General features: G+C 42.3%; 1 protein-coding gene across 5 annotated transcripts in view; it reads left to right on the forward strand.

The window, feature by feature from the left end:
- The window catches only part of RNF214 (ring finger protein 214), a 190,558-nt gene that overhangs the window by 105,544 nt on the left and 60,492 nt on the right, over window positions 1-24,522 (forward strand). For all 5 annotated transcript variants that reach the window (XM_069224711.1, XM_069224709.1, XM_069224713.1 and 2 more), the window contains exons 6-9: window positions 4,202-4,341; window positions 5,248-5,316; window positions 21,644-21,740; window positions 22,315-22,403. In XM_069224711.1, the coding sequence (XP_069080812.1) occupies window positions 4,202-4,341; window positions 5,248-5,316; window positions 21,644-21,740; window positions 22,315-22,403 (395 nt within the window). The remainder of the gene's footprint in view (window positions 1-4,201; window positions 4,342-5,247; window positions 5,317-21,643; window positions 21,741-22,314; window positions 22,404-24,522) is intronic.

The following is a 24,522-nucleotide window of genomic DNA, read 5'->3' on the forward strand; positions in this document are numbered from 1 at the left end:
TATCATAAGAGTGGATGCAAAACGGGATGAGGAGGAGGCCAAGTAGCACATAAAGGATAATTACATTACATCTTTATTTGACCTTGGTAATTCCTGTATCCTACATTACTCCCATCCCTCTAGTTCAAATAGGTGGTGTCTTCTCGCCATGTTTTTTCCTATTCCATCCCAGCAACACATTAATGAATGCGTCGAGGGATTTTTTCTAAGACCGCCAGTTGTTTGCCTCGTTCTTGTGTACGGGACTTTTCCTGCATGTTACTTTGCTCATCCTCTAGACCATCTATTGACTCCATGTCACATTGGGAGTAACAGTCTTATACACTTAGTTGTTCAGGGCCCTTTGGCAAGTGTCACATCACTCCTACATGCAGCCATTATAAGTCTGACGCAGCACAATGTTAGAAGAGGGGATTTATAATGCAGTTGGGAAGAGGCGTCTTTTTCAAGCGGTCATGCCGTGGACCCTCCTCCTGGCTACCAAGCACAATATACACACTTATTACAGTGTTTTTTTGTTTTGCTTTTTTGACAGTGTATGAAACCCATGAATCAACTCAGGCTTGCGAGGCAGTGTCAAAATAGTGGTTAAATCTAGCTCTTACAATTGCCGCTTGTGAGTTGGCTTGGACTTACGACTCGTGTTATGAAAACAGTTTTTTTTTTTCCTTCGGCATGCCTTGTATTTTTCCTGTGTTTAGGGTAGCCTTCCCCACCAGTTTCAATAAGACCCATCCGTGGAAAAATTAAAAGTTGATGGATGGTTAAAAAAGTGTATGAATTCCCGTTTTAATTTTGCCGAAAAATGGAGTAAAAACCACTGAACAGATTTACACCAGACTTGTCACGAACATAGAACTTTATTCAGAAAGTATCCTTTTTTAATTTGATGTCATTTGAGATATTTACTTAAAATAAAGGTGCTGGCTTGATTTAAAAGGGTAACACTTTAGTATATATTTATGGAAAAAAACAATCAAGTAATTTTTAACAGACCGTGTGATTGGCTGGACGTACCCAGCGCTACAATCCGGGATTCGGGGGAGTGCTCCAATGACACCAAAAGCAGATGGTGGCCAATGCAGGCCAGGTTTACTTGCAGACCCCACTCTCCCATATCAGCACTTGGGACCAAAATCTAGAGATAAAATAGAAAGCAAAAACATTGCATATTAAGACTTCTATGAGGCCATATGTTTACACATCAAAAAAAGATGAATAAACTAATATACATTAAATTATCAAACAAGAGCATATAAATTATAAAAGAAAAAAAGAAAAAGATTAGTAACAACTGATAATAAGGGAAGGTGAAGCGCACTCCATTTCTCAATAGTATAGTCGTATACAAGCTAACACCTTTCTTTGTTCATAAGTTCCTTTACATTGTAAACAAAATCATTATTCTGTCTGTTCAAATCTCTTTTTAAACAAACTAAATGCCAGCCTTTATTAGCCATTGAGAAATCACCCTTAAAGATCAAGCAGGCCATCAAATCTAATGTATAACAATAAACTTTTTTTAAAAAATTATAGCACACAGCACAACAAGAAGCAGTGATGTCTGTAGTAATGTTGTGCGTGATGCCACATGCAGTTCAAGGGGTAGCACAAGTTATAGTTCAAGCAGTCATGTCAATGGTGATGTCATAAGTGATGTAATCAGTGTTGTCACTTGTGTCATCAATACTGTCATGCGTGATGACATTTGCAATGTAAGAGGGGGTTAATAGGTATGGTTTGAGATGTGGACCATAACTTGCGAATTTCAGTGGTTTTAATTCATTTGAACAAGAGTCATATTTAATTTTTTTAAGTAATATATCCACAAATATATTTTTCATACATTATTTTTGGTAATGGGAGAACTGTGTCAAGTCCACCGGCCAATTTTTAAGGTCTTTCTTGACAGCACAGATGTTGCCCGAGCTTGTATGATCACCAGAAAAACGGCAAGGGTGAGTGTCAGAGACCATATGTTATGAGTTATTGAGTGCCTGAACTCACTGGTTGCTGAAGAAGCACTTTCATTAAAAAGCTGTAACTCCTAACACCTACAGTTTTTGCAGTCCAAGCAGTCATGAACTGAAATTCTCAGTGACCAAGGCTTTAAGCCATAAAGTGCCTGCATGCCCAAACATTGGCACTGCTAGTGCAATATCATATGCTTGTCAGTGTGAAAAGCTATTGGTTATAGCAGTTGTTATTTTCCTTTACCGGCTTGGGCCTTCCCTACAGACAGCTTTAGCTTTCTGTTGGCAAGCTACCTTTGAATCCAGTATAGACTTAGAGTGTGCTTGGTAGACGTAGAGTGGGCTTGTGTCTGCCTGTTTCTCTTAATCTGATGATTTCTTGTTTGTGTTATGCCAGTTCCATGCTTCTAATTTGATGGCTTTCCTCCGTATTGTGTTTGTCCTGTCCAAGGAGAATTTTGGTGTTGTCTTTTGTCGAGATGAGTGGTACCTTTCTACTGCTGACAACCGGACCTTCGAGTGCAGTTCTCCAGGGACTATTTTCTCTCCCTCTCTCTTTCTACTTGTTCACAACGGCCCCCTCCTTTCCTACCTCTGCTCTCCTTATTTAAAATTTAGCTTGCTTAGCACCCACATGCCCCTCCTGAACACTGTGAACTGTAATTAAAACATAGGGAGGCCATCTTTGAATCACCTTTGACTGCCATCTTTGAATGATTTTTAACCTTTCAAAAATGGCAGCCTGCATATGAGCGAGTGTGCATGTGTGGTAGCCATCCCAGAATGCTTATTCCCATAAAAAATATTCCAAGATGGGATGCATGCATACTAGGCCATTTGGGTGGCGGGGGGATAAATAAGTCTTGTAGCAGGCAACACTTACTAGTTTTGCCAGTGCTTGAATTTAAAAAATAGCAGCCTTTGCATAAGTGTATGTAAATGCATGACGGCTATCTCAGAATTCTTTTCCAGGCTCTTTAATAAAAAAAATCCAGTCTAGCTGCTGTATGTGCACAGGCATGAATGCATACGGTGACTCACTTGGAATTAATCTTTCTCATTCTTTCTTATTCTTTTTAACAATATATTCCAAGATCAGATGCATGCTCACTAGACCGTGTGGGAACGGGCTGAGTGTGGGGGTGAAGGGGATATAGTTGAGTGTATGGTGTTAATAGGTCTTGTAACTTGCGTTGTCAGCTCTTGAATTTCGTGAACTATTGCAGAAAACATTAATGCTTCTAGTTTGGTGCCTGGAGATTAAGATTTTGTAGGAACATTATCCACCAATAATATTGTTACCAGAGACAAGTAGGTGTTTTTTTTTTCCTTTCCTTTTTGGGCTTGGTGTTTTGGGGGTGGTCTGCTCCACTCCACCATCATTATAAAGCTTCAGTACGGGTTTAAGTTTTGTCTTGCAGGTTAGCACCTCCGCCCAGCTTGGTTTCATTTGGGTTGCCTGAACCTTTAAACTATACTGTGGGTGTGTTCCTCTTGCTGGAATTAAAGCTTGTAGTTGCTGCCAACAGTTGATGCTACATTGGGGCCTCTTTCTGCATTACCCCCTACGTTTATGTTTTTTCTGGCTGTGGCATTTGAAATAGTGTGACCTCGCCATTTCTGTTGGTCTTTGACAGGTGTAATTATTGTGCATCTTTTCCAAGCTATATTATTATGACTGGTAAGTTCTTAAAAAAAAAAAAAAAAGCTTCACCCATCTATTTTGCACCCCTCCTAGCTGCAGCCTCCATCTTGTCTCTTTTAAGCTCTGTCTACACGCCAGCCTAGATTCTCACTTAGATTTAAACATTTTAGGGATACCCTGGCCAAATTATGCTGCTGCCACCTTCTGTGGCCTTCAGTTGGTTTGGTGTCTTCCTCTTCAGATCCTGTCCCTACACTTGTGTGCTCATTGTCCACACAAGTACTGGCTATGCTTTCCACCTAGCACGGCACTCGTTTCTTAAGCACTCTTCAGCCGCCATGCAGTCTCGGAGTACTTTCATTTGCCTGTAGTTTCATGGCAGTTTCTTTCGAGGTACTGTTTTTTTGCAGAGGTTCAAAAGGCGTGGCTCTGTGGGCTTGTGACCTGTCCACAGTGGAAGGAGTTCCAGATTTGGAGAAATAAGCTCCTTTCTAGAATTTTTTGTTTTAAAAGATTTTCATGTGCGGTCATGAGAAGTTCATGTGGCATATACAGTCTTTCAAACCGGTTTCTCTCCTTTCAGGAGATCGTGAAAGGAATACAGGATGCGACCATCAAACGGGAGGAAACCAAGAAGAAAATGGAGCGGGAGAGGAAGGACTTCTCTTCGAAAGAGCCAGAACTGAAGATGGAAATTGAGAAGCTTCGGGAGAAAAACGAGAGGTAATTTGTGTGCCTTTGGTTGCTTATGGCTACTTACAATCCCTATAAATTAATTCATTAAATAACAAACCATGTATCCAGTCCCTGTAAAAGCGTTGTAACTGTCCTAGTGAAAACCAAGCAAGTGCTCCAGGAAAAACATTCCAGATGCCTCCTGAAATCTTGTAACTGTGCTGGCAAAAAACTTGCAAATGTTAATTGTATATACGTTCATATGCCTCCTGGTGTGATTGAACCACATCTGAAGGAGAAAAAATTGAACTCAAGACATTAAGCCCTTGGGGAGGTATTCTGGTCACCATCTGCAAAATGGAGGAGCTTTCAGAAAATCACTTACAAAAGCTCTATGTCAACGCCACTCTTTATGTCAGTGTGTCTGACTTTAGTACTGCAGTGCTCACATCGAACTTTTAGGGACAAACGCCACCAAAAGTCCTAGTATAAATTGTATTCAGTGAAGACACTCGACGAAATGTCTGCAAATGTCTGTGTCCAGTAGACTTAAAGCTTGACCCATACAAGGAAAACTCAAACTGGGATCCGTACCCTTGTAGCTTTTTGCGGAGATAGCAACAGTGCTATCTTGGTAGTGCCATTTGCAGTGATTGCATTTACATTTTGGTGCTCAGAACCATTCTCCCAAAACTAGACCCTGTCTGGAAATACATTTTGGAAGGCATCAAACGCTGTGTTTCGAGGTTGGGGAGTGCCACATATTCATTTTGAGTGCTCAAGAGCTTGCCCCAGTTCTACTTTTTTGAAAGAGAAACCACTAGTGAGGTATTTTGTGGGATTCCAACATTCTAATGCAGTGGTGCAAAAGCTCTTCTTACTGTGTTTTATTTGTTGCATACACTGTTTAGACACTCTCTTCTTGAAGTTCTCACTGTTCTTTCTCCATTACAGACTATTAAAGGAGCAGGAGGAGAAGGAAAATAAAGTGGTGTCCCTTGTAGCAGAGCAGTCGGAAGAAAAGTAAGGCTTTGTGGAGGGCGTATTATGGTTGTGAACTACTTATATCCCTCTTTTGTATTTCTAATTTATTAATTTTTCGCCTGGCTCAGCCTGTTCCTGTGAAGAACTGGATGCTGTGAATGTCTGTCAAGTTTCCTTTTAGATTGCCTGATGAAAAGGTTGCTGCTAATGGCATTGGTGCCGCCCTGCAGTTATTAGTACACATGAACTGTTGAAAATGTCTCCCCAAGAGGTCCCAGTTTAGTGGACAATGTTACAAAGAAGAGAAAGAATGATTGCCATGCATCCTTTGCTTTTTAATATTTCTTTTATAAATGATTTAAACAGGAAACAGCATCACAAGAAAAGATACAATTTCGACTTGGATTGGGAACAATAGGGAGAAATATTTGGATAGACAACTATCTTGGAAAGGGCAGTTTCTAAGGCTTGACCACTCACCTTTCTTCTAACACATGGTGTCCACTAGGCCCATGAGGAAGAAGTTTGACTTACTTTATCTGATGTAGGACACCTCAGTCTTGTCGCCACCCATTTTGTCAGATCAAGGAGGACTCCTGCCGATCACCATGATTGCAGAGATGCCTGTGCAGTGTAGGACATGAGGACGCTCTGACACACTGAACATGGAGTCCTATACCAAGCTGCCTGACTGGGCCATAAGCGCGCTGTCGTCTTCTGTATACTCAGCGCTTCTGGGAAGCCCTAGGTGTGCCCCCTCCTAAAGATCAATGTTTATCAGGATACCTCTGTAGAAAATGACGAATTAACAAGAGGGCACAAACAAATGAAGTATCTTTCCAAGAGCCTCATTACATGGATAATCTTTCAAGTGAATCCAAAGCCATAGATGTAATTGAAAGAGTGACGAAACACATATTTCAGTTGCCCTTGTACCATGGATTGCAGTGATGAGATCCAGAACATATTGTTTTGGTTGGGAAGAAAGAAAGATTAAATGAATCTAACCTCAACTAAAAAGCCAATTGATTAATCTGATGAGCAGTGAGAAGTGGACCAAAATATTATCGTGAAAATTTTACTGGCAGTGTATGAACAGAAAGAAAACAAGAAGACAAACATTTACTTTTGGGACAAAAGGGAAGAATTTGAATTTGATCTTGAATTGTCAATATGTTCCTTCATTTTAACTTCAGATTTGCTTAAACTTACAGAAACAAATTGTCTGTGATTCTGTGACTAACTCAAATAATCAGTAACTGCTGGTACCAAAGGATCAATACGAGGATAAGGGAAAGCTCTTTGGGGACAACCTTACGTACATCATTATTTACAGTTTGACACAATTAACATAGTGACAAAGTGTGAATCATTGCGCTGCTCTGGTATCATACATGTAACCATTCTACACAGACATTTCATTTTGCAGTCTCATTATTATTATTATTATTATATTTATAGATGCTTCCAAAATATATAATCCAAAGGACATTAGCTTACCAGTTGCATTGTTGTCCAAAGTTTAGTCACCAATACAATCCTTACATTTTTCACCACCTTTCGATCATAGATCATCTTCAAACAACTGTGCCATCTTCCATAGAGCCTTCCGACTAGTCTCCAGCTGTGCATGTGGTTCTACATAATCCCCAGCCAAACATGAAAACATTTCTCCCAGGTTTGCAAGTCAGGTACGGCCCCTTCATCCTTCCTCACCTCCCGAAGTCAGCATTCCTCTGCAACAGCGCATTCCATTAAGTTCAGAGTCCAAACCGGAGATGTAGAGGAATGGGGATTATGCCAATGTATTGCTATACACCTTTTGGCCAACAACTGACTAAGTGTTGAAAATCTATTTAGTCTCAGAACTGAGTTGCATTATTGTAAGGAAATTCTGACATTGATAAATAGGAAGCCCGACTGTCTTGAGTTTCATTTCCTTACAGTAGAACCACAGATATGGCTCCACACTTTACTTTCCAACGTTTTCTCATTAGACTCTACATAATGACCAGAGGAAAAAGTCTGTTAAATTCCTTACCTCTTACCCAGATCTAATCTAAAATGTGAAAAACATTGAGTACCACTCTCATAAATAATGGTGTGTGGGTAAGTGGCTTGGGAAAGGGAGAAAAATGGCCCATCTTTGGAAAGCTGTTTACTGTACTTATTCATACTAAAAGTTCTTCTGAAAGAGGAAGATCTGAGGTATGGGAGGATGGATGAAGGGGTGGTACTACTTGCCCAAGTCACTTACAGCAGAATAAATGGCTCTATGTTTTGACATATGCCAAGTTTCCGAAGCCACTGGTGGTGTCTGTAAATCTCTAAAATGTAATCGCTTATGCTGCACACAAATAGGACAGGCAAGAATTTTTCTTCAACATCACAATGCAAAGATGTTTTGTAAAAAGACTGCAAAACTGAATCGAACATATCCTAACTACTCCTCTATGACCCAAAATTGTAGTCATGACACATTCTCATTATATAAAGTTGTAGTTCTTTGCTCAGGACACAAAGGTTTGTTCACTGAAATATAACTCATTTTGTTGAACTAATTGGGTCTAAGATGAATGTCTTCCGATTTCCTTCAGATCCATTTGTTTCTGAGCCATCTTAAGTTTGAGAAAGGGTGTACAGGTCCTGCCACACAATGAGAAGGAATCACATGTTGATCATAAGTGAGTGATGGCGCTGGATAATTATGAGCTAGCGATTTGGCCAAAATATTCTTTGCACTAGGAATATAAGTGATCGTGAAAAGGCACTGTATGAATAAAAATAGCCATTTAGCTTGACGATTAGTCTTGCATTAAAAATGTTCTAAATACTGACAGTTCTCAAGAACAGTTTGAATTTAATTGATTCGCTTAAAAGTTGCTTGCAATCAGTACCAGCTGTGCTCATGGGTAAAAGAGTAAGAATTGAGTAATTTTGTTAACTCTCTGATAAAACTTGAGACAAAATAGACAGGATGTTCTTGTCTTTCACCTTCTCGTTTTGTACCAAAACTACCCCTACATCAGTTTCAGAGGTCTCTGTTTCCACAATAAAATTTGTGGAAGTAGTATGATGTCATAAAATTGGTGCTTGAGTAAAAATCCTTTTGAACACTGTAACACCCTTTCAACTTGAACACTCCAGCAAAACTCTTCCTTTTTTTTTTTTTTTACCATTTGTGTTTTTTAAAACACAGATAATGTCATTGGTTATCTCTGCAAAATTCCTAATAAATTAGCAAATAAAATTTCCGAATCAGAATAAACTTTATAGTTATTTCACAATAGTAGGCAATGGTAATTTGTAGATAGCTGAAAGCTTTCTTGCATCCTTAAAAAGGCCATAAGAATTCAGTCTAAATCCCAGCTACTCAGTCTGCTCCTTCTCAGATTCACACTTCTCAGGTTTACAAGACAAATAATGTTCCTGAAGTTTTGATAATACCCAAAGCACATATCCTTGTTATCTACCAGGGTCTTAGAAAGACCAATGTGTCACTTAGATAAAGCGTTGCAGATTGATTCAAAACATCAGGAAAATGTTATCCATAAAGTGTAAAAAATGGCAGAGGCATTGTACAACCCAAACAGCATTAAACAATATTCGAAATGCCCAAATTGGTGCAGCAAACCGTTTCCAATCCTCACCCTGTTTTGTGCGCAAATTATAGGTATCGCACAAATCAAGTTTAGTGAAGACTTACTGTTAGAAATGGGGTTTCTGGTTGGCTATGGTAGACACCTCAGCCAAGCAGAGACCACCATTCTAGTCAGGGCAAGGGAGCTACACACTGTAGCCCCCTTGGTAGCTTGACATGAGAAGTTAGGCTTATCCCAGAGGCAATGTGTAAAGCGTTTGCACAACCCACACAACACAAATGACACAATAAATACACCACAAAGGAAACACAATAACAAGTTGTATAAAAATAAACTGTATTGCATAAAACATAATTAGACCAAACACAACACGTATCAGTAATACCTTGCCACACAAGCAGTTGTCAGGTAAACATATAGTTTATTACTATCCTACAACACAAGCGGTAGTCAGGTCATCTTTATCACCGAAAATGCATGTCATCATAAATGCATTAGCATGAATGCCAAGACATAGTTATGGATACAAAAATAGGTAGCTACATCTCCATATTGCATACGTCATAAAACATTGCATACCCCCCACTGCATGTCACCACAAAACACTCCCTCCCAATGCATGTACTGTAGACTCTGAAATGTAACTTATTACAACACAGTAACGGCATAATAATGTAGTGTAGGTCATCGTACACAGCATACAAGGATTGTGAGGTCATAAAACATCTGGGGGATGCCTTGCTTTCGGTACTCCTCTCAGCACCTTCCTACGGAGGTTACAGTGCATTTTGTGCTTCTATTATGAGTAATATGGTGAGTAAAAGAAGGCACCGCACCCAGTACAGGAGTTCTGGCGCTCCTATCACCATAATTACGGTAAAGAAAAAGGCTCGGCAGGGACGGCACCTCCGTCCGGGTTCCCTCCTGCCCTGCAAGCCACAGCCAGTACCAGGTATGTGGGGGCACACCCACTTCCGTTATTAGGAGCGGGGAGACCTCTCCTGATCTCTCTGCCTGCAGGGTTATCCTTGTGGCTGCCCATGAGCATGCTGCACAGCCACTGCAGGTACAGAGCGACCCTCTCCAGGTCCCCACAGTGCCCCCCCCTGCTTCCAAGGGGTGGGAGGGAAGCACACAACTCTGGTGATGCGGGGGTCTCCAAATGGTCCTCCTACTCAAGACCACAATTTCACAGAGGCGCTTCCTCGCGCACAGGGTAACTACAGATACCCAGAACATGCAGTAAGCACACTTCTCACACCCTGCTGCCCTTGGAGCGCTCGCCACGAGCTCCACAAGGGCCCACTCCACTTGTGCCACCCAAAACACAACACTAGTGACGCAGGGGAGACAGGGGACTCACCACCTTGCCCCTGGAGACAATTTGTGGAGGGACAGTGGGATGCAGGACCCAGCAAGCAGGCCAGCACAAGGGGTCAGAGTAAGCAGTAGCAGTCCTTCTCAGTGACCTACCAGGTCACAGGTCAGCACAACAGCAGAGCAGTCCCCAGGGCGGTCCCTGATGAGTCCTTCCAGCAGCATCAAGTGTCTAGTTGATTAGTCCATTTAGCGTTTAAAAATGTGGGGACAGCCCCTTGCACCTATACTCGTTTTGCCTAGTATCTACAAAGGAGGGGAGGGGGTTCTAACCAGCATCAACTGGTTCCACAAATTCCCCCCTTCTCCTCCAGCACTGGCTCCAGACATCAGTATGGGGTAAACAAGCCCTTTGTGTGAGGCCAGGGCACAGCCTTTACAGATGCATGTGTTCCCTGCCTTTACCTCTCCCAGCCCAGGAAGACCAATCACTATGCAGATGTACTCTTGTTACTCCTCCACCCTCCCTGTATACAGGCTGTCTAAATAGTATGCACAAAGCCCGGCTGTCACTCTGCCCCATACATGGATTGGAGTCAAGCTGCAAAACACCAGTCATTAGCACAGAGAAATGCTTACTTTCTAAAAGTGGCATTTCTATAATGGTAATAAAAAATCCACCTATACCAGTAAGCGGCATTTCTCACTATTATTCCAACAATACAAAACATGCCTACGCCACCCTTCATAGATAGGACAATACCACTTAGACATGTATTAGGGCATTTCCAATGCAATCCTATTAGAGGAGCGACGCTCACAGTAGTGAGAAACTAAAAAGGCTTTTTGTCACTCCTAGGACATGTGGTACACAAAGACATATGTCCTACCTTTTACTTTCACAGCACCCTGCCCATAGGGCTAGCTACGGCCTACCGTAGTGGTGACTTATATGTAGTAAAAGGGGAGTTCCGGGCCTGACAAGTAAATTTAGATGCCGTCCCTGTAGCAGTAACTGTGCTGGCAGGCCTCGCGGTGGCAGGCCTGAGACAAGTTTGAAAGGCTACTTCAGGGGGTGGTGCAAGCTGCGCAGCAGGCCCACTAGTAGCATTTAATTTATAGTCCCTGGGTATAAGGGATACCACTGTACAAGGGACTTACAGATAAATTAAATGTGCCAATCATACCAAGATTAGAAGGGAGATCACATGCACTTTAGCACTGATCAGCAGTTTTAAAGTGTTCAGAGTCCTAAAGCCAACAACAAGAGGTCAGAAAAATAGGAGAAGGAAGGCAAACATTTTGGGGGATGACCCTGTAGAAAGGGCCAGGTCCAACACTTATTCTTATTGAACTGACTTCAAATGTCCTTTCAGAGGTAAGGGACATTCATCCGTTTTCAGAACTTGGTTAAAACTCCTGTGATCAGCACCTGGTAGATTGTCTTGATCTTTCTTTATTCAAAAATCAAAGACGTCCCAAAGACTGAGTTAGATGGTACAAATAGCTTACTACCTGCGGTATATATACAAGCACCTGTCTTTTGGGGGAATTGATGGTAGTTTTTTCACTTTCCTGAGTCAGGAGTCTGCACCTGGGATCTCTCTGGCACTATTTGACAGACCCTAAACAGCAGGTCGTGTCCCCACCCAGCAGACTCATTGCTCTTCTGAACATTTCAAAAGAATGAGACACTTGTGTCGCGGGCTAACAGCACTGACTGTGCTTTAACACTCAAGCGACCACAAGAAAAATTGTAAGTTGTGGACTGCCTTGAACTGCATTTACCATGATGATTGGAGAGGACTAGGATAGACCTGTGACCAGTGTGCGACTTCACCCCTTAGAGTTGGTACAAGTAACCCGTTTTGCAAGTTCACCTGCAGATATGCCTACAGTATCTCTTCCTCTTTTTCCTAAATGAATAAAGGCATCCTAAAAGAATAATAGCACCATCTCAGTTGGTGTTGGGCAGTCCTATTCCCTATGAGGGAAAGTGAACAGACATTTGGGCTTGGCAAGAAATGAAGAAAAAGCATAGCACGGAAGTGGTCCTGAAGAAAGATTAGACACAATTACCTTTGGTGTAAAATCCTCTATCTCACCATTTGGTGACTAGTAGCTTCAAGAAACATAATTATAATGACAAAACTGTGATGACAGAGATATTCTTCTGTTAGACTGTTTGAACTACAGATTATGCCTCTTTAACCAAGGAATTCTAAACAGTGCTGCATAAATGGGAGAGGCAATAATGGCAAAGGAAACACTTCACTGTGATCTCCAAAAGAGACCTACATTGGCAAAGGGGCCTCGTACTAGACCTAAGGCCAATAGCGAGCAATCAACAGTTTAATTCACAAAAGTCTTCTTAACGCTTATAGAGACATTATTCGTAGTGGCATAGTCCTGATTAATGAAAATTCAACAGCTACCACTGTCCAGCAATGCAGATGCATTAATAACTTTCCCTTCTTCCAATCTTAAAGTAATCCGTAAAGGAAACAAATGATGGTTAGTACTATACATAGATGATTCAGTAAACGGAAGCTATCACACTCCTGTTTCCATCTCTCTCAGCAGATGATTGGAGTCTTCCTACATTTTTCTGAGTCTTTTTAGGATAAATCTAAATCACATGTCCATCATCACCACCATGTAGATGCAATCCATCCTTTCGTCAGATCTCTTTTCCGTTCTGTCAAAGGGCCTATTGCTGTCCCAACTTGGCTGTGTTCTTCTTGAGGCAACAGGTCCACTAAAACATCTAATCAACCAAATGAAGAAACCTAGAATAATTTCTGCTGCACTTACTACTTGTGTTTTGTCTTTCCTGTTCATTTTGTTCAATTAAGAAATTTCAGAAAATGAAGTAGGACATGGCGAACATTCTATTTCATCCTTAATATCTTCTTTCAAGCCTGGTAGAGAAAGAGTTATTTGAGGTCTTTCAACTCTGGTAGTTCCACTTGCTAACTGACAAAATAGACTCCCATAAATCAGTATACCCATTCCACCTTGCTGAATATTGCACAACGATTACCTTAGCAGAGTACTCCAAATCAGGGCTTTCAAACCTCTTAACTGAAAATAGGAAGGTATAAGATGTCTCGAAACAGGCATCAAGAGTTGTTTCTAAAGGAGTTGCCCAGGCCAGAACAGGTCCAGTAAGGCAAACAGTCAGGTAACCCACCTTTACTGGATCGTGATTGAACTGTGCATGGTGAAATGCATTGTAAGAGAGCTCACAAATTCTCTTCACTTCATACTATGCCTAGAAAAATATAGAGTTCTTGAAGAATCTACTGAGATATCTGCAGACTTCTTAATACCAAGGTCTGTCTCTAAGCCGACTGGTTCCGAGAAAGATCCACACCAAGAGCAAACCTGTTGAGTTATTTTTTTAGGCATCAAAATTTATCAGGACTGGACGCTTTGATGGTCTATCAAGTTTCTTTTATGATAGCCCAAGGAAAGCACAACACCTCCCTGTAACCATGGTCTTATCATACATTCAGTACACATGAAAGATGTCAAGTGTCTCCTTATGGGGATCCCACTGAGAAGAAAAAGACCACAAAGGGCAAAAACCCTCCTTAGCAATCTTGCAGCTCTTGATTGAATATGGATATTAAAGCAGAAGTGGGTAAACAAGGCTCCAAACTCTCCCTGATCTCAAGGAAGAAGTACAAGTCAATCAATGGTGTCCAGTAAAAAATCTAAAGAGAATTCAGGCTGTAAAGAGCAAAAATCAGGGACACAGATAGTTGCAAGTGGTTGATGAATGCAACAGAAAATGCGAGAACAAATGTGTTGTGGCACACCTATTACTCATTAATGCCTCCTTCATATATGATTTGAAGAGGAATTGACATCACAGGAAAAGACTCAACTTCGTCTTGGTTTTGGAACATCAGGCAAAAATCTTGTGACAGGCCACCATATTCGAAAAAGCTATTCTTTAGGCTTGACCACACCCCTTCTAAGATATGGTGTTGATTAGAAATGCTAGGAATAAGCCCAAATTTGACATCTTTTACCTGATACAGAATACTCCAGTGCTGCCACCACTTTTCCTATTGGATGCTTTTCACAGGACGCACAGCTTTCATCTGGATGGCCGCGCTGGCAGATATGTTAGTGCGGTCTCGACCTCAAGCATAGCCAGGCATGCACTGAGAGTGTAGTCCTACAACTCTGCCTGACTTCTTAATAAGCACACCATCATCTTATGAACACTCGTACCTCTGGTAAGCCTACGCGTGGAAATAAATCATTGACCTTTCCTTTCTTTACTGTCCCTGTTTTAATTTTGTTATCTAGGTCATTTACATTTCATGGCAGAATTTGTAAAAATCCAAAATTCACTTACCAGCCCCTTTGTAGCCATCAAACATTAGTTGGTAGTAATAACTCATGTTGGTTACATTGGATGATGTCATGCCAATATAACACCAATAATGTATATAACAATAGCTCCCTGCTTCCCACTTCAACCCCAGAAGAGTCTGTTGTCCGTAGATCATCCCATACAGAAAATTTGATTTACAAAGTTAGAAGATTGGAGCGTATTGTTTGCTTCCACTCCCAATCTAAGGAAGGTACATCTAAAACGTGTCACCTCTTCTCAAACTGTCCTAAGCCCAATGCCTACCAGACATATGGGGGCATTGCTTAATTATACCTTAAGTTGGCAACTACTCCATGCCCTGCTCAGCCTTGTGGGCAGCACAATCCCACACAAGAAGCCCTTAAATTAAGTCTCATTTGAGCAAACCATATATATTACAAGTACTAACCTAGTCTTCAAGGGCCCAGACAGATGCTAATCTGAAAGAGTTTTTCACCAGTGCTGAGTATACAAGCTAGCATATAGCAACTAAAAATACTTTAAAGATATGTTGACTGCATTCTTGGTTCCATGCTGTTGCCTGCCAGATGAGCAGATTGTTTATTAGGACCTACAGAAGTCTTGTCATCTTCCATCTCGACCCCTTTGACCAGGTTAGTTCCCTTTTGCGCAGATGAGGACTCCCTGATTCATTGTTTAAATTGTCTCTGCAAGCAGACGTCGAACTTCAAGTCGTAGGAAAGTGGCGTTTTATGTGTTATCACTCCCCTAATATTGGACTGATCCTGCTGGTTTTTCAATGCTGCCTTTCTGTCCCTGCCCCAGTGCATGTGCTCTGACCCTTCAGAATTATTTATGAAATTGGCTCATCCCTTATTGGCATAGCTAACTTACTTATAATACACTAGTATATGGTACTGTGGGTACCCAGGGCTAGTAAGCTAAGTGTCACCAATGAACTGCAACATTTGTTGTGCCACCACTCGGATGACAAAATGTGAACATGGCTCTACTTCCGCCATCGCAGCCTAGTGGGGCACCTTTTAAACTGCCAACTCAACATGGCAAATTAATCCTTTTTGCCAGGTCTAAACCCTCCTTTTTAATATCTATAATTCACTCTTAAAAAAGGCTTAAAAGCCCATAGGCCAGGTGCTGATATTAAAAAGGAGGGCATGTCAAATTTATACCTTACATGTCCTGACAGTAGACACTTGCAATTGTTTTTACCGTAGTAAGGCCAGTAGTCCTGTTGGCTAATATGGAGTTTCACTAGCCTACGTGCTAAGTGCTAACTTCTGTATGGGACTGCCAATTATGGTACTTCAAGGTATCAATTTATTTGTTGCATTAAAATCAACATAGTGCGGAAGGTGGATTTAAAGTAACTTTTAAGGCAAAGGTGCCTTTTGAAAGTTTCTGCTTTGTTGTCTAAACGTTTTGTAATCCTTCCTGACTATCCACAGGTCTTGTCACCTGAGACAAAAGGCCACTGCCAGTTAGGAAGTTTGAAGCTCTCCCCGGAACTAGAAACAAAGAATTGTTGGTGGGAGGATGTGTGACCTCCAGCAGGATGAATACCGGTGGGGGCCACAGATGTCCCAGCTTCATAGTAGGTACCACCTCAGTGAAGCAAATGCCAGTCACTCCTAAGCCTACCTGCTCTTTTGTGTCAGTCGATAGACTACTATCACCTCCAGAAGAAGAAAACCTGTTGCATAATCGTTTTTCCAAGACGAGTGGCTCATTATACTGTGTTTCTCTCTTAGAGATGTGCCGAGAGCTCCACACACAGGAAGAAGGCCTGAGCCATGTTGTATCCAGTCAGAGAAGGGAACTCTGACAATTGTTTTTGGCTAAACCCCTGAGAAAGTGATGTAACGTGGGAAGGTTTGCCCAGTGGGACCTGTTGCTCCATTGGCTAGTGAGTCCTCCCCTCCCACAAACATGAAGATAGTGTAAACGTGGTACCCCTGACACAGTCCTCAGATCTTTACTGGACTGGAAAGTAGCCAGAAGAAGGACTGTTCTGCTGCTCCCTGAATCCAGCAAAAAGGCTGCACTGAGGACCGGACTGCATCTACTGCAACCAAGGGATCTTTAAAGAGTGCTGTGTTCACTTGTGGAAAAGAGCTCCAATTGTGCCAGGACAGGAAGTGACTCCCAGAGGTAGGTGGCTAGCCCCTGGTTAAGCACCAAGGGCTACAAGAGCTAAAAGAAGCAAGGAAGCCTGCACCCCCTGGAGCCCAACTGCCCTGGAATGCCCGACGACCGCTAAACACCAAAATGCAACCTGGGAGACCTAGTTCTGACCTATTTGACGTTCCCCCATGGTTAAAGGACCGGTAGCTGAAGTCAGAGTGGGCCCTGGACCACCTACAAGAAATTTGTACTTACTTGCAAGTAACTGCTGAGATTCTGTAGCTGAGATGCCAGTTTGCCAGTGGCGACTGGATCCGCACTGGACTCCACTTGTACATTGTGGTAGATTGAGTCCTAAGGCCGGAGATAACCGACTCCTGACGCTCTTAGTCCCAGGTAGGTGCCTGGAAGACTCCCCGCAGCTCTTCAGGATCTTCAGCATCCTTAGTATCCTGCATCCCCAGATTCAGGACCAATTCTTAGCTGGACAGCGATAAGGGGAAAATGTACAGCAAGGGCTCTGAGACTATTGGACCATACATGTAACTGTCTCTGTCTCTGAATGGTTCCTGTGGCTGACTCCTAACCCGTTGTGGCCCACCCAAGTGAAGATTAGTAGCCGTTCAAGCCAGTTGACTCAGAAACTGCTAAGTCACTAAAGTGAACAACAGTGATTTACTTATTTGAAAAATCATATCTCCAGTTTTCCTCAAAATCTTTTTGTTTAGGTGTCTATTTAAAGGTAACAATATACTCTATTTTTATAAATTAGCACCAGATTTGTTTGTCATGTTTCTTCGTTATTGACTGGTTTGCTGCTTGTAAATGGCAGACACGTGTTCCTTTAATTAAGCATGACTGCTCTGTGCCACAGGTACCCAGGACTGAGCTAAAGTGTTTGTTAAAGAATGTAAATGGACCTGTGGGGGTTGTGAAAGTATTACAAGGTGAGGTTTCACATCACACCACATAATAATCCACTTTCCTACAGGGGTCCAGTCACCAGTGTCACTCTCTCCATGAGGTCAGGAAAAAAAACTGTGCGTTTCTACCAAAGATCACACTACATTTTTACTAGGTAGAGCAGAGTGTAGTTCAGCTTTATCTCCTTGTGTCTGCTTGACTGCCATGAACGTTTTGTGATGGTGTTTAACAAGGTTTGTGTAGTCCGGGAATAGAAATACACGTATGGATTTGTGATGCAGTTCCGCCTTTCGACGAGCCACCCCTAATCCAGTGTCTCAATTCATGAAGTTGAGGATCCTCACAAGTAATGACTTGTGTGGCCGTTGGGACTGGGGGCCTCGACTCCGCCTCTTGGTGGTCAGATTTGACCAGAAATCATGTGGACAGGTCCTCAAAGGTGCTTGAGTCTTCAACTATGTAAGGAGAAACTTCTCAGGTCCAGACTCCTCCACCTCATCAGGGATGCCCATGATCTTCAAACTGTTGAAGTGCTCCCTCAACCCGCATGTTCTGCTCTGTTTCCTAGCTGTCAGACGGAATCCAGTAGCTGTGTTATTTTACTTAGCAAAGTGGTCACTGTGTCCTTCGTAACCAAACTGTGTCTCTCAGCTATGGTGAACAGTACAATATGGAGGTCCAGGCTAAGGAAGGTCACTCCAAGGCCTGTTTTTTCCAGTCGTCCAGTCCAAAGAAGTGTGCTTTAAGAATGACGTATTAGTGGAACATCTTGGTTTCATTGCCCTATGGTCCTGCTTCAGTGTTAGGTTTAATTTTCTGGGTGGGGCCTTTGATTATTTTTCTGAACTTGTTTGTATTAGGTTGCTGTGAGTGACAGCTCTCTTTATCTTTCCCATCTCAGCGGTCAGCTGGCAGCTAAATGATGACATCAGGTAGCTGTCTTAGGAGTGGTTTATGCCCTTCATCAACACCCACCAGCCAGGTCCGGGGAGGTGGTATTGATTCTGGTGCCTAAATGTATTCAAAGATACTTGTTATTTTTGTAAATTGGTGTGGACCTACTTATTGAATTGTGTGTCTCATTTATTGACTATGTGCCGATGGTAAATGTCTGACACTCCTCTCTGATAAGCCTAAGGCTGGTCGACCACACTACCCGCTAAGAGAGTACCTTGGGATTGCTAGAGCAAGCCCATGTCCACTAGTAAGGTAACCATTAGACTCTTTGCACAGTATACATCATTTTGTTATACTATATGAAGAGCCGGCATCCTACTTCGGGTTATGAGGAAGCAGCAGTGCTTCCTGATCAGTATTCTGTAGGTCTTGACCAAGACTTATTCATTAGCAAGGGGTTCGTTCAGCTAGTGCCTCTACAGCAGAGGCCCAGCTCCCCATCTGGTGGTGGAAATCATCAGTGGCCTTAGTCGGCTGGCAGTAGCCAGGGAGGTGCCTCCTTCCCCCACCAAGGCCTTCTGTGATACTTACTTCAATGCATAGCAGGCAGTGAAATGTCTGTGCTGGCCCAAGTCCACATGTAGAGAAGACATCTTTTAGCAGTGCAGGAGTGGGGGCTGACCCAGTTTACTACCCCGTCGCAGCCCAAACAATGAAGTCAACATGCAGTGGTGAAGGAAGTTGCAATGAAGGATGCAGAACGATCATGGGTCTTGGAATCACACTACCCATTGCCACTTTGCATCTGCGTTGGTTCTTTGCCAGGCCCAGATGTGATTACACAGCTGCGTGGCAGGATGACAAAAGATGTTAGGGGGGAGTGCTGGAGCTCCGTTACAGAGCAGCTGCCATGTTCTGCATCATGCCACACCCCAATCCTTATTAAACGTGGGTAAGAAATTCAGGCAGTCCAACAATTTTCTTTTTTGGAGTGCCTTGGTTGTTCAGTAGGCATCACAACTACCATTTGACCTGAGAGCTGTTCGGCTACTAATATTAAACTCAGCAAATTTGTCCATAAGTGCAGCGTTTCTGTAATGGATGGATCGAAATTTTGCAGTAGTCTGTGTTATAACTCGCATGCCTGGTGTGTTATCCCCCAAGCCTTTTGCCTTCACTCTTTCCCTTTGCTGAATTCATTTTTATCGGCTTTAGGACTCTGCACACTATACCACCTCTAACCCGTGCTAAGGGGATTGTGCTCTCTGCCTAAGACATGGTAAAATTGGCTTACACCTAATTGCAACATTTAATTTACTTGTAAGTCCCTAGCAAATGGTATTGCATGTAACCCAGGCCTGAAAATTAAATGCTACCAGTGGGCATGCAGCACTCATTGTGGCACCTGTTTTGGTTTAGATTCAAATTAATTGTAATATAAAATCCTCTTTAATCGTAAAGTCGGATCACAATTCTGAAAATGCTACTTTTAGGAAGTTGTCATTTTCTTATCTGATCCATTTGTGCCTTTGCCAGTATCCTGGTTCACTTGAACAAGAATGGCTCTGCTGTTGGGGTTTGTGTATTCCTTCCAGACAGTGACACAAAAGGGGATGAGTGGTGGACATGATGGTTGGGGCAGAGCTGTGCCCAACCTCTCTTACATTTCAAAGGGCTTTGCCTCCTGCACACACAAAGGAACCTGACTAGTCTTTTGTCACTCCTGACTTCGTGGTGCCTTTACAGGGGAAGGGTAAAACTTTCCAACACCAGATATGGGGGTAGTATAGGGAACCCCACCTTCCACTTAAAGGCCAGCACCAAGTATAAATATTGGACCTCCAGCGCCACTCTTCAGTACACTCCTGGACCTATGGTTATTACAGAAGAAGGGCTGGCTTGTTCCCCAGAGGACTGCCCTGCTGCTTGAGACCTGCCCTGATCTCTGAAAAGGGAAACGCTCCTTTCAACCCAGGCTACCTCAGTGATCCAGATGTCAGTTGACTGCCCCGTCTGAACTACAGGGACACACCAAGCTCCAGAGGCCTCCCTGCAACTGCTTAGCTGACCTGCTGCACTGGACCTGCCCAGACCTGCAATTGTATCTACCTAAGACCTGCTGTCCTCTGCTGGAGTTCGATCCTGTTCCCAAGAGTCCCCTCAAAAGGTTGTGGACCCTTGGCAGGAATCAGTTGAGTTACTCTTGTGAAAGAAAGTGAAATTCTTAAGTTTTGGATTCTTCACAACCAGAAACGGGGGCCCATTCATGCCAAGACTGTCACCCGCGGTGACCGCCAGCACGAAGCTCCGATGAATCAGACTCTGCTCTGCAGCAACCGCGAGCAGCAACCAGCAACGCGAGATCTGTACTTTGTGCTATAGCAATGACAATCTGCAATGCCCGACTGGCTCTTTGAGCTACAGCGATGACAACTTGCACCACCTGGCCTGCTCTTTGACCTTCAGCGACAACCACCAGTGATGCTCTCCTTGCTCCTCGCAATCTCTTGCACCGGACTATGAGAAGGTACCTTTTTCAGCAGGGCTATCCTGGTCTGTGTATCCTGTCTACACTCCTTCGTGGTCAGCCTGAACTTGTATATTTTCCCCAGACTAGCAGGACTAGATGACCGCGAGGGACGCTTTGTGAGTTCATTTGCTATATCTGCTTAAAACTTTAACATCGAACATCTCCAGTTCTACTGATTGGACTTTCGTTGTTCCGGTTTCTTTTTATTTATTAAAATCTACTCTATTTTCCATATTGACTTGGGAATTTTTCTTGTGTTTTGACTGTATTACTATTTGTGTGCTGTATAAATGCTTTACACGTTGCCTCTCTAAGCCTGTCTGCTTTATGCCAAGCTACCAGAGTCTTAAGCACAGGTTAATAGCACAGGTTAATGTATTGATGTTTGTGGTTCACCCTGCAATGATTGGTGTTGTTGCCTGAGTGGGGCTTCCACCCCTTCAACAAATAAGCCGATTTCTTACAGTCTGTCACTGCTGTGTATACTTGTCTTTGTAATCTGCTTTTACACACACATTTGTGTCTATGCACTCTTGTTTTTCTGTGCACCCCTTTTTTCTGTGATTTCTGCTTATGCACACCGCTGTTTCTCTTTGTCCACAGGGAGGCTTGGGAGGAGGAACTGGCTGAGTTGAAGAAACAGTACAGTGAAATCAGCAGAAGTGTTGTGGAGGAGACCGAACGGGCCCTGGAAGCAGAGGTGAGAGACCAACACCCAACCCACATCTTATTCTCAGCAGTTCTCACTCGTACACCCACCCAATAAAATCACCTGGAAGGAGTGTTTGTAGAGTGTGCGTGTTCACCCACAAGGTAATCTCTTTACACTATTCATAGGTAACAGATTTTGTTACTCAATCACTATGATACTCATTTTATCGATCTCACAATGAAAGGTTGAACTTGTGTCCATTGGGTCTAACAAAGGGCCCTGTAGTCGACGCGTTAGTCCATTGACTGAACCTTAATACTAGCCATTTAGCAGGAGCCCACAACATGGAAAGAATTACTGGTCCCTTGGGTATCTTGCACTGTAACATATTTACAAGACTAGTGTTGAAGACACAATCAAGTGTTTATGCGCTGGTTATGTCTGGAACACCCATTATGATTATCAAAATCTGTACCTGCTCCCCAAGTCAGAAGAAATTGTTTGAGTTGGTCACCACTTCTCCTCAGATCTGTAACTGTGTCTGTCTTTCGTACTGTGACGAAAGGCAGCACGCTGTGTGGAGGGTTTTATCTGTTCACACCAACTGCATTTCTGCCTTCAGGTGATGTCTCTGGAGAGTCGGAAAGAACTCTTGTTCCTGAGGCTCACTGAAGCGGAGAACGAGGCCAAGGTGCGACTCGCTGTGCTCAGGTGAGTGTGGGCACTGTAGCGCTTTGAAGAGAATCACCTAGGAACTTTCAAATAAGAATGGTTCATATTATCACTGGGAAACATTTTACTCCCTAGCAATAGCCTTCTGGGATCATACAAAACAGGGGCATAAGGCCAGGTTTGTGTCATCAGACACAACCTCCCAGACACTCTTGACAGGGGTCACATGTAATAGTTCCTTTATAGCGATCAGCAGAGTAGACTCGGGTTGGCTGTTGCATCTTTGTTGAAAGTTCAAATATTCACATGTTCACACTAGATGCCTCCCTAAGCAGTACACATTTCTTCCAGTAGGATCTCAATGTAGACGCCATATTTAATACTCCAAGGTTTAACACCAGCCAAATACTCTTTTTTTTGCTTGTACATGCCCTCAGTTGTTACAAAAAAACAATACAAGATATGTAACTTTTTATGGCTTGCGGAATTAGAATATCCAGATCCAACGCTTGATTGAGAAATGATGAGCAATGCATATTAACAAAATGCTCAAAACATAGAATGCTTTGCTCTCTTACTGTCTCACTCAGTCTCTCACTCAGCAGTACATTTCGTACCATCTGAAATCTTCATTAGTTACATATTGCTTCATTTCCTTTGCAAGCAGAAAGAGGTTTTACAACATCTTTGCATGTTTTGATTCAGGCACCGCTTCATAACAGGATACATTTACACACTATGGGGGTTATTCCAACTTTGGAGGAGTGTTAATCCGTCCCAAAAGTGACGGAAAAGTGACGGATATACCACCAGCCGTATTACGAGTTCCATAGGATATAATGGACTCGTAATACGGCTGGTGGTAAATCCGTCACTTTTCCGTCACTTTTGGGACGGATTAACACCTCCTCCAAAGTTGGAATAACCCCCTATGTCTTCAGGGTATAGACTGCTGCTTTAGAGTATAACTCCATCCACACATCTATGTTGGCAATGCCATCGATGCCCTGAATTATGAAAAAAGGAAACATGCTATTTCTAATATAATTCTTTATTAAACAATAGTAAACATTATTTTCTCGTTGTTTTAAATGGGTGCAAGAGTACTTGGCAATTAACAACACTATCCAATGAATCCCTTCAGCATCCCACTGCAACCAAACAATGCAATATCCCATCTTCGACTGATATCCACAGCTCTGGTGCTTTTTAAAGCTTCTACAAAATGGTACAATAGTGAAAACACTTCCCGCCTTTTATGAAAAAGAGTTTTGGGACAATTAACTTAACTGTGATACCTCTTAACAATTCCTGAGCAGTCCCTCACTTGAAATCAAGAATGTGATGACTGTTACAGCACTTTGCTTTTTCTTCTCTTTATACTACTCTGACTTGTTTGTCTTTCTGGTTTCTGGTTATACAGTCCACTAAAGGATATAAAAATCAATTAAAAATGCAGGTGATGAAGATATGTGCTCAAATCTATTCAACTGATGTTAAACTGAAAAGTAAAACCGTATATCCATTGACACATTTCTTTTTACTGGTTAGGTAATTTGGTGCACAGTGAAAACATTTACAGCTGAAAGCAGTAAAAGTAGCATAAAGAATAAGCATGTTTATTAGACGTCAACTATATACTGCAACTACCGTTCTTATTTTGTTGCGAGTGTCTGCCTACAAAACGTAGGTTGAAAGAGTGTAAGGAGGGCTTTGTAGGTAGTGGCATAGCTTTAAAAAAAGCTTTAAAAATGAATGGGAATCTGCAGCTTTCACCTCGTTTGCCAAGCAGATTGTACTAAGTCATCCTCAACTCCCACCATTATCGTTACTGTAGAACGTTTGAAACAAGATGCATTTGAGAGGCTATTATCTTGGTTTATAGAGGTCTAAACGATTCTATGATGGTGTGAGTACTGTTTGAAGTGATATTGTAAAGCATGTGATGGTCCTTGTATTGACTTATAATGGAGGGGGTGCGATGTATGATGGTAGGCATGTGCAATTATGAGGATGTGTGTTTACATCTTTGTTGGATGTTGTGTTATACAGTTGTGGCTGTTAAGATAGTATGACAGCTGTATAGCTTCTGTTATTATTTGGCAAACTTTGACATTTTATTGAAGAAAAATACTTATTAATAATATTTCTGAGTGCT

This window comes from Pleurodeles waltl, chromosome 3_1, assembly GCF_031143425.1.
Source record: "Pleurodeles waltl isolate 20211129_DDA chromosome 3_1, aPleWal1.hap1.20221129, whole genome shotgun sequence".
In the NCBI taxonomy this organism is placed as follows: Eukaryota; Metazoa; Chordata; class Amphibia; order Caudata; family Salamandridae; genus Pleurodeles; species Pleurodeles waltl.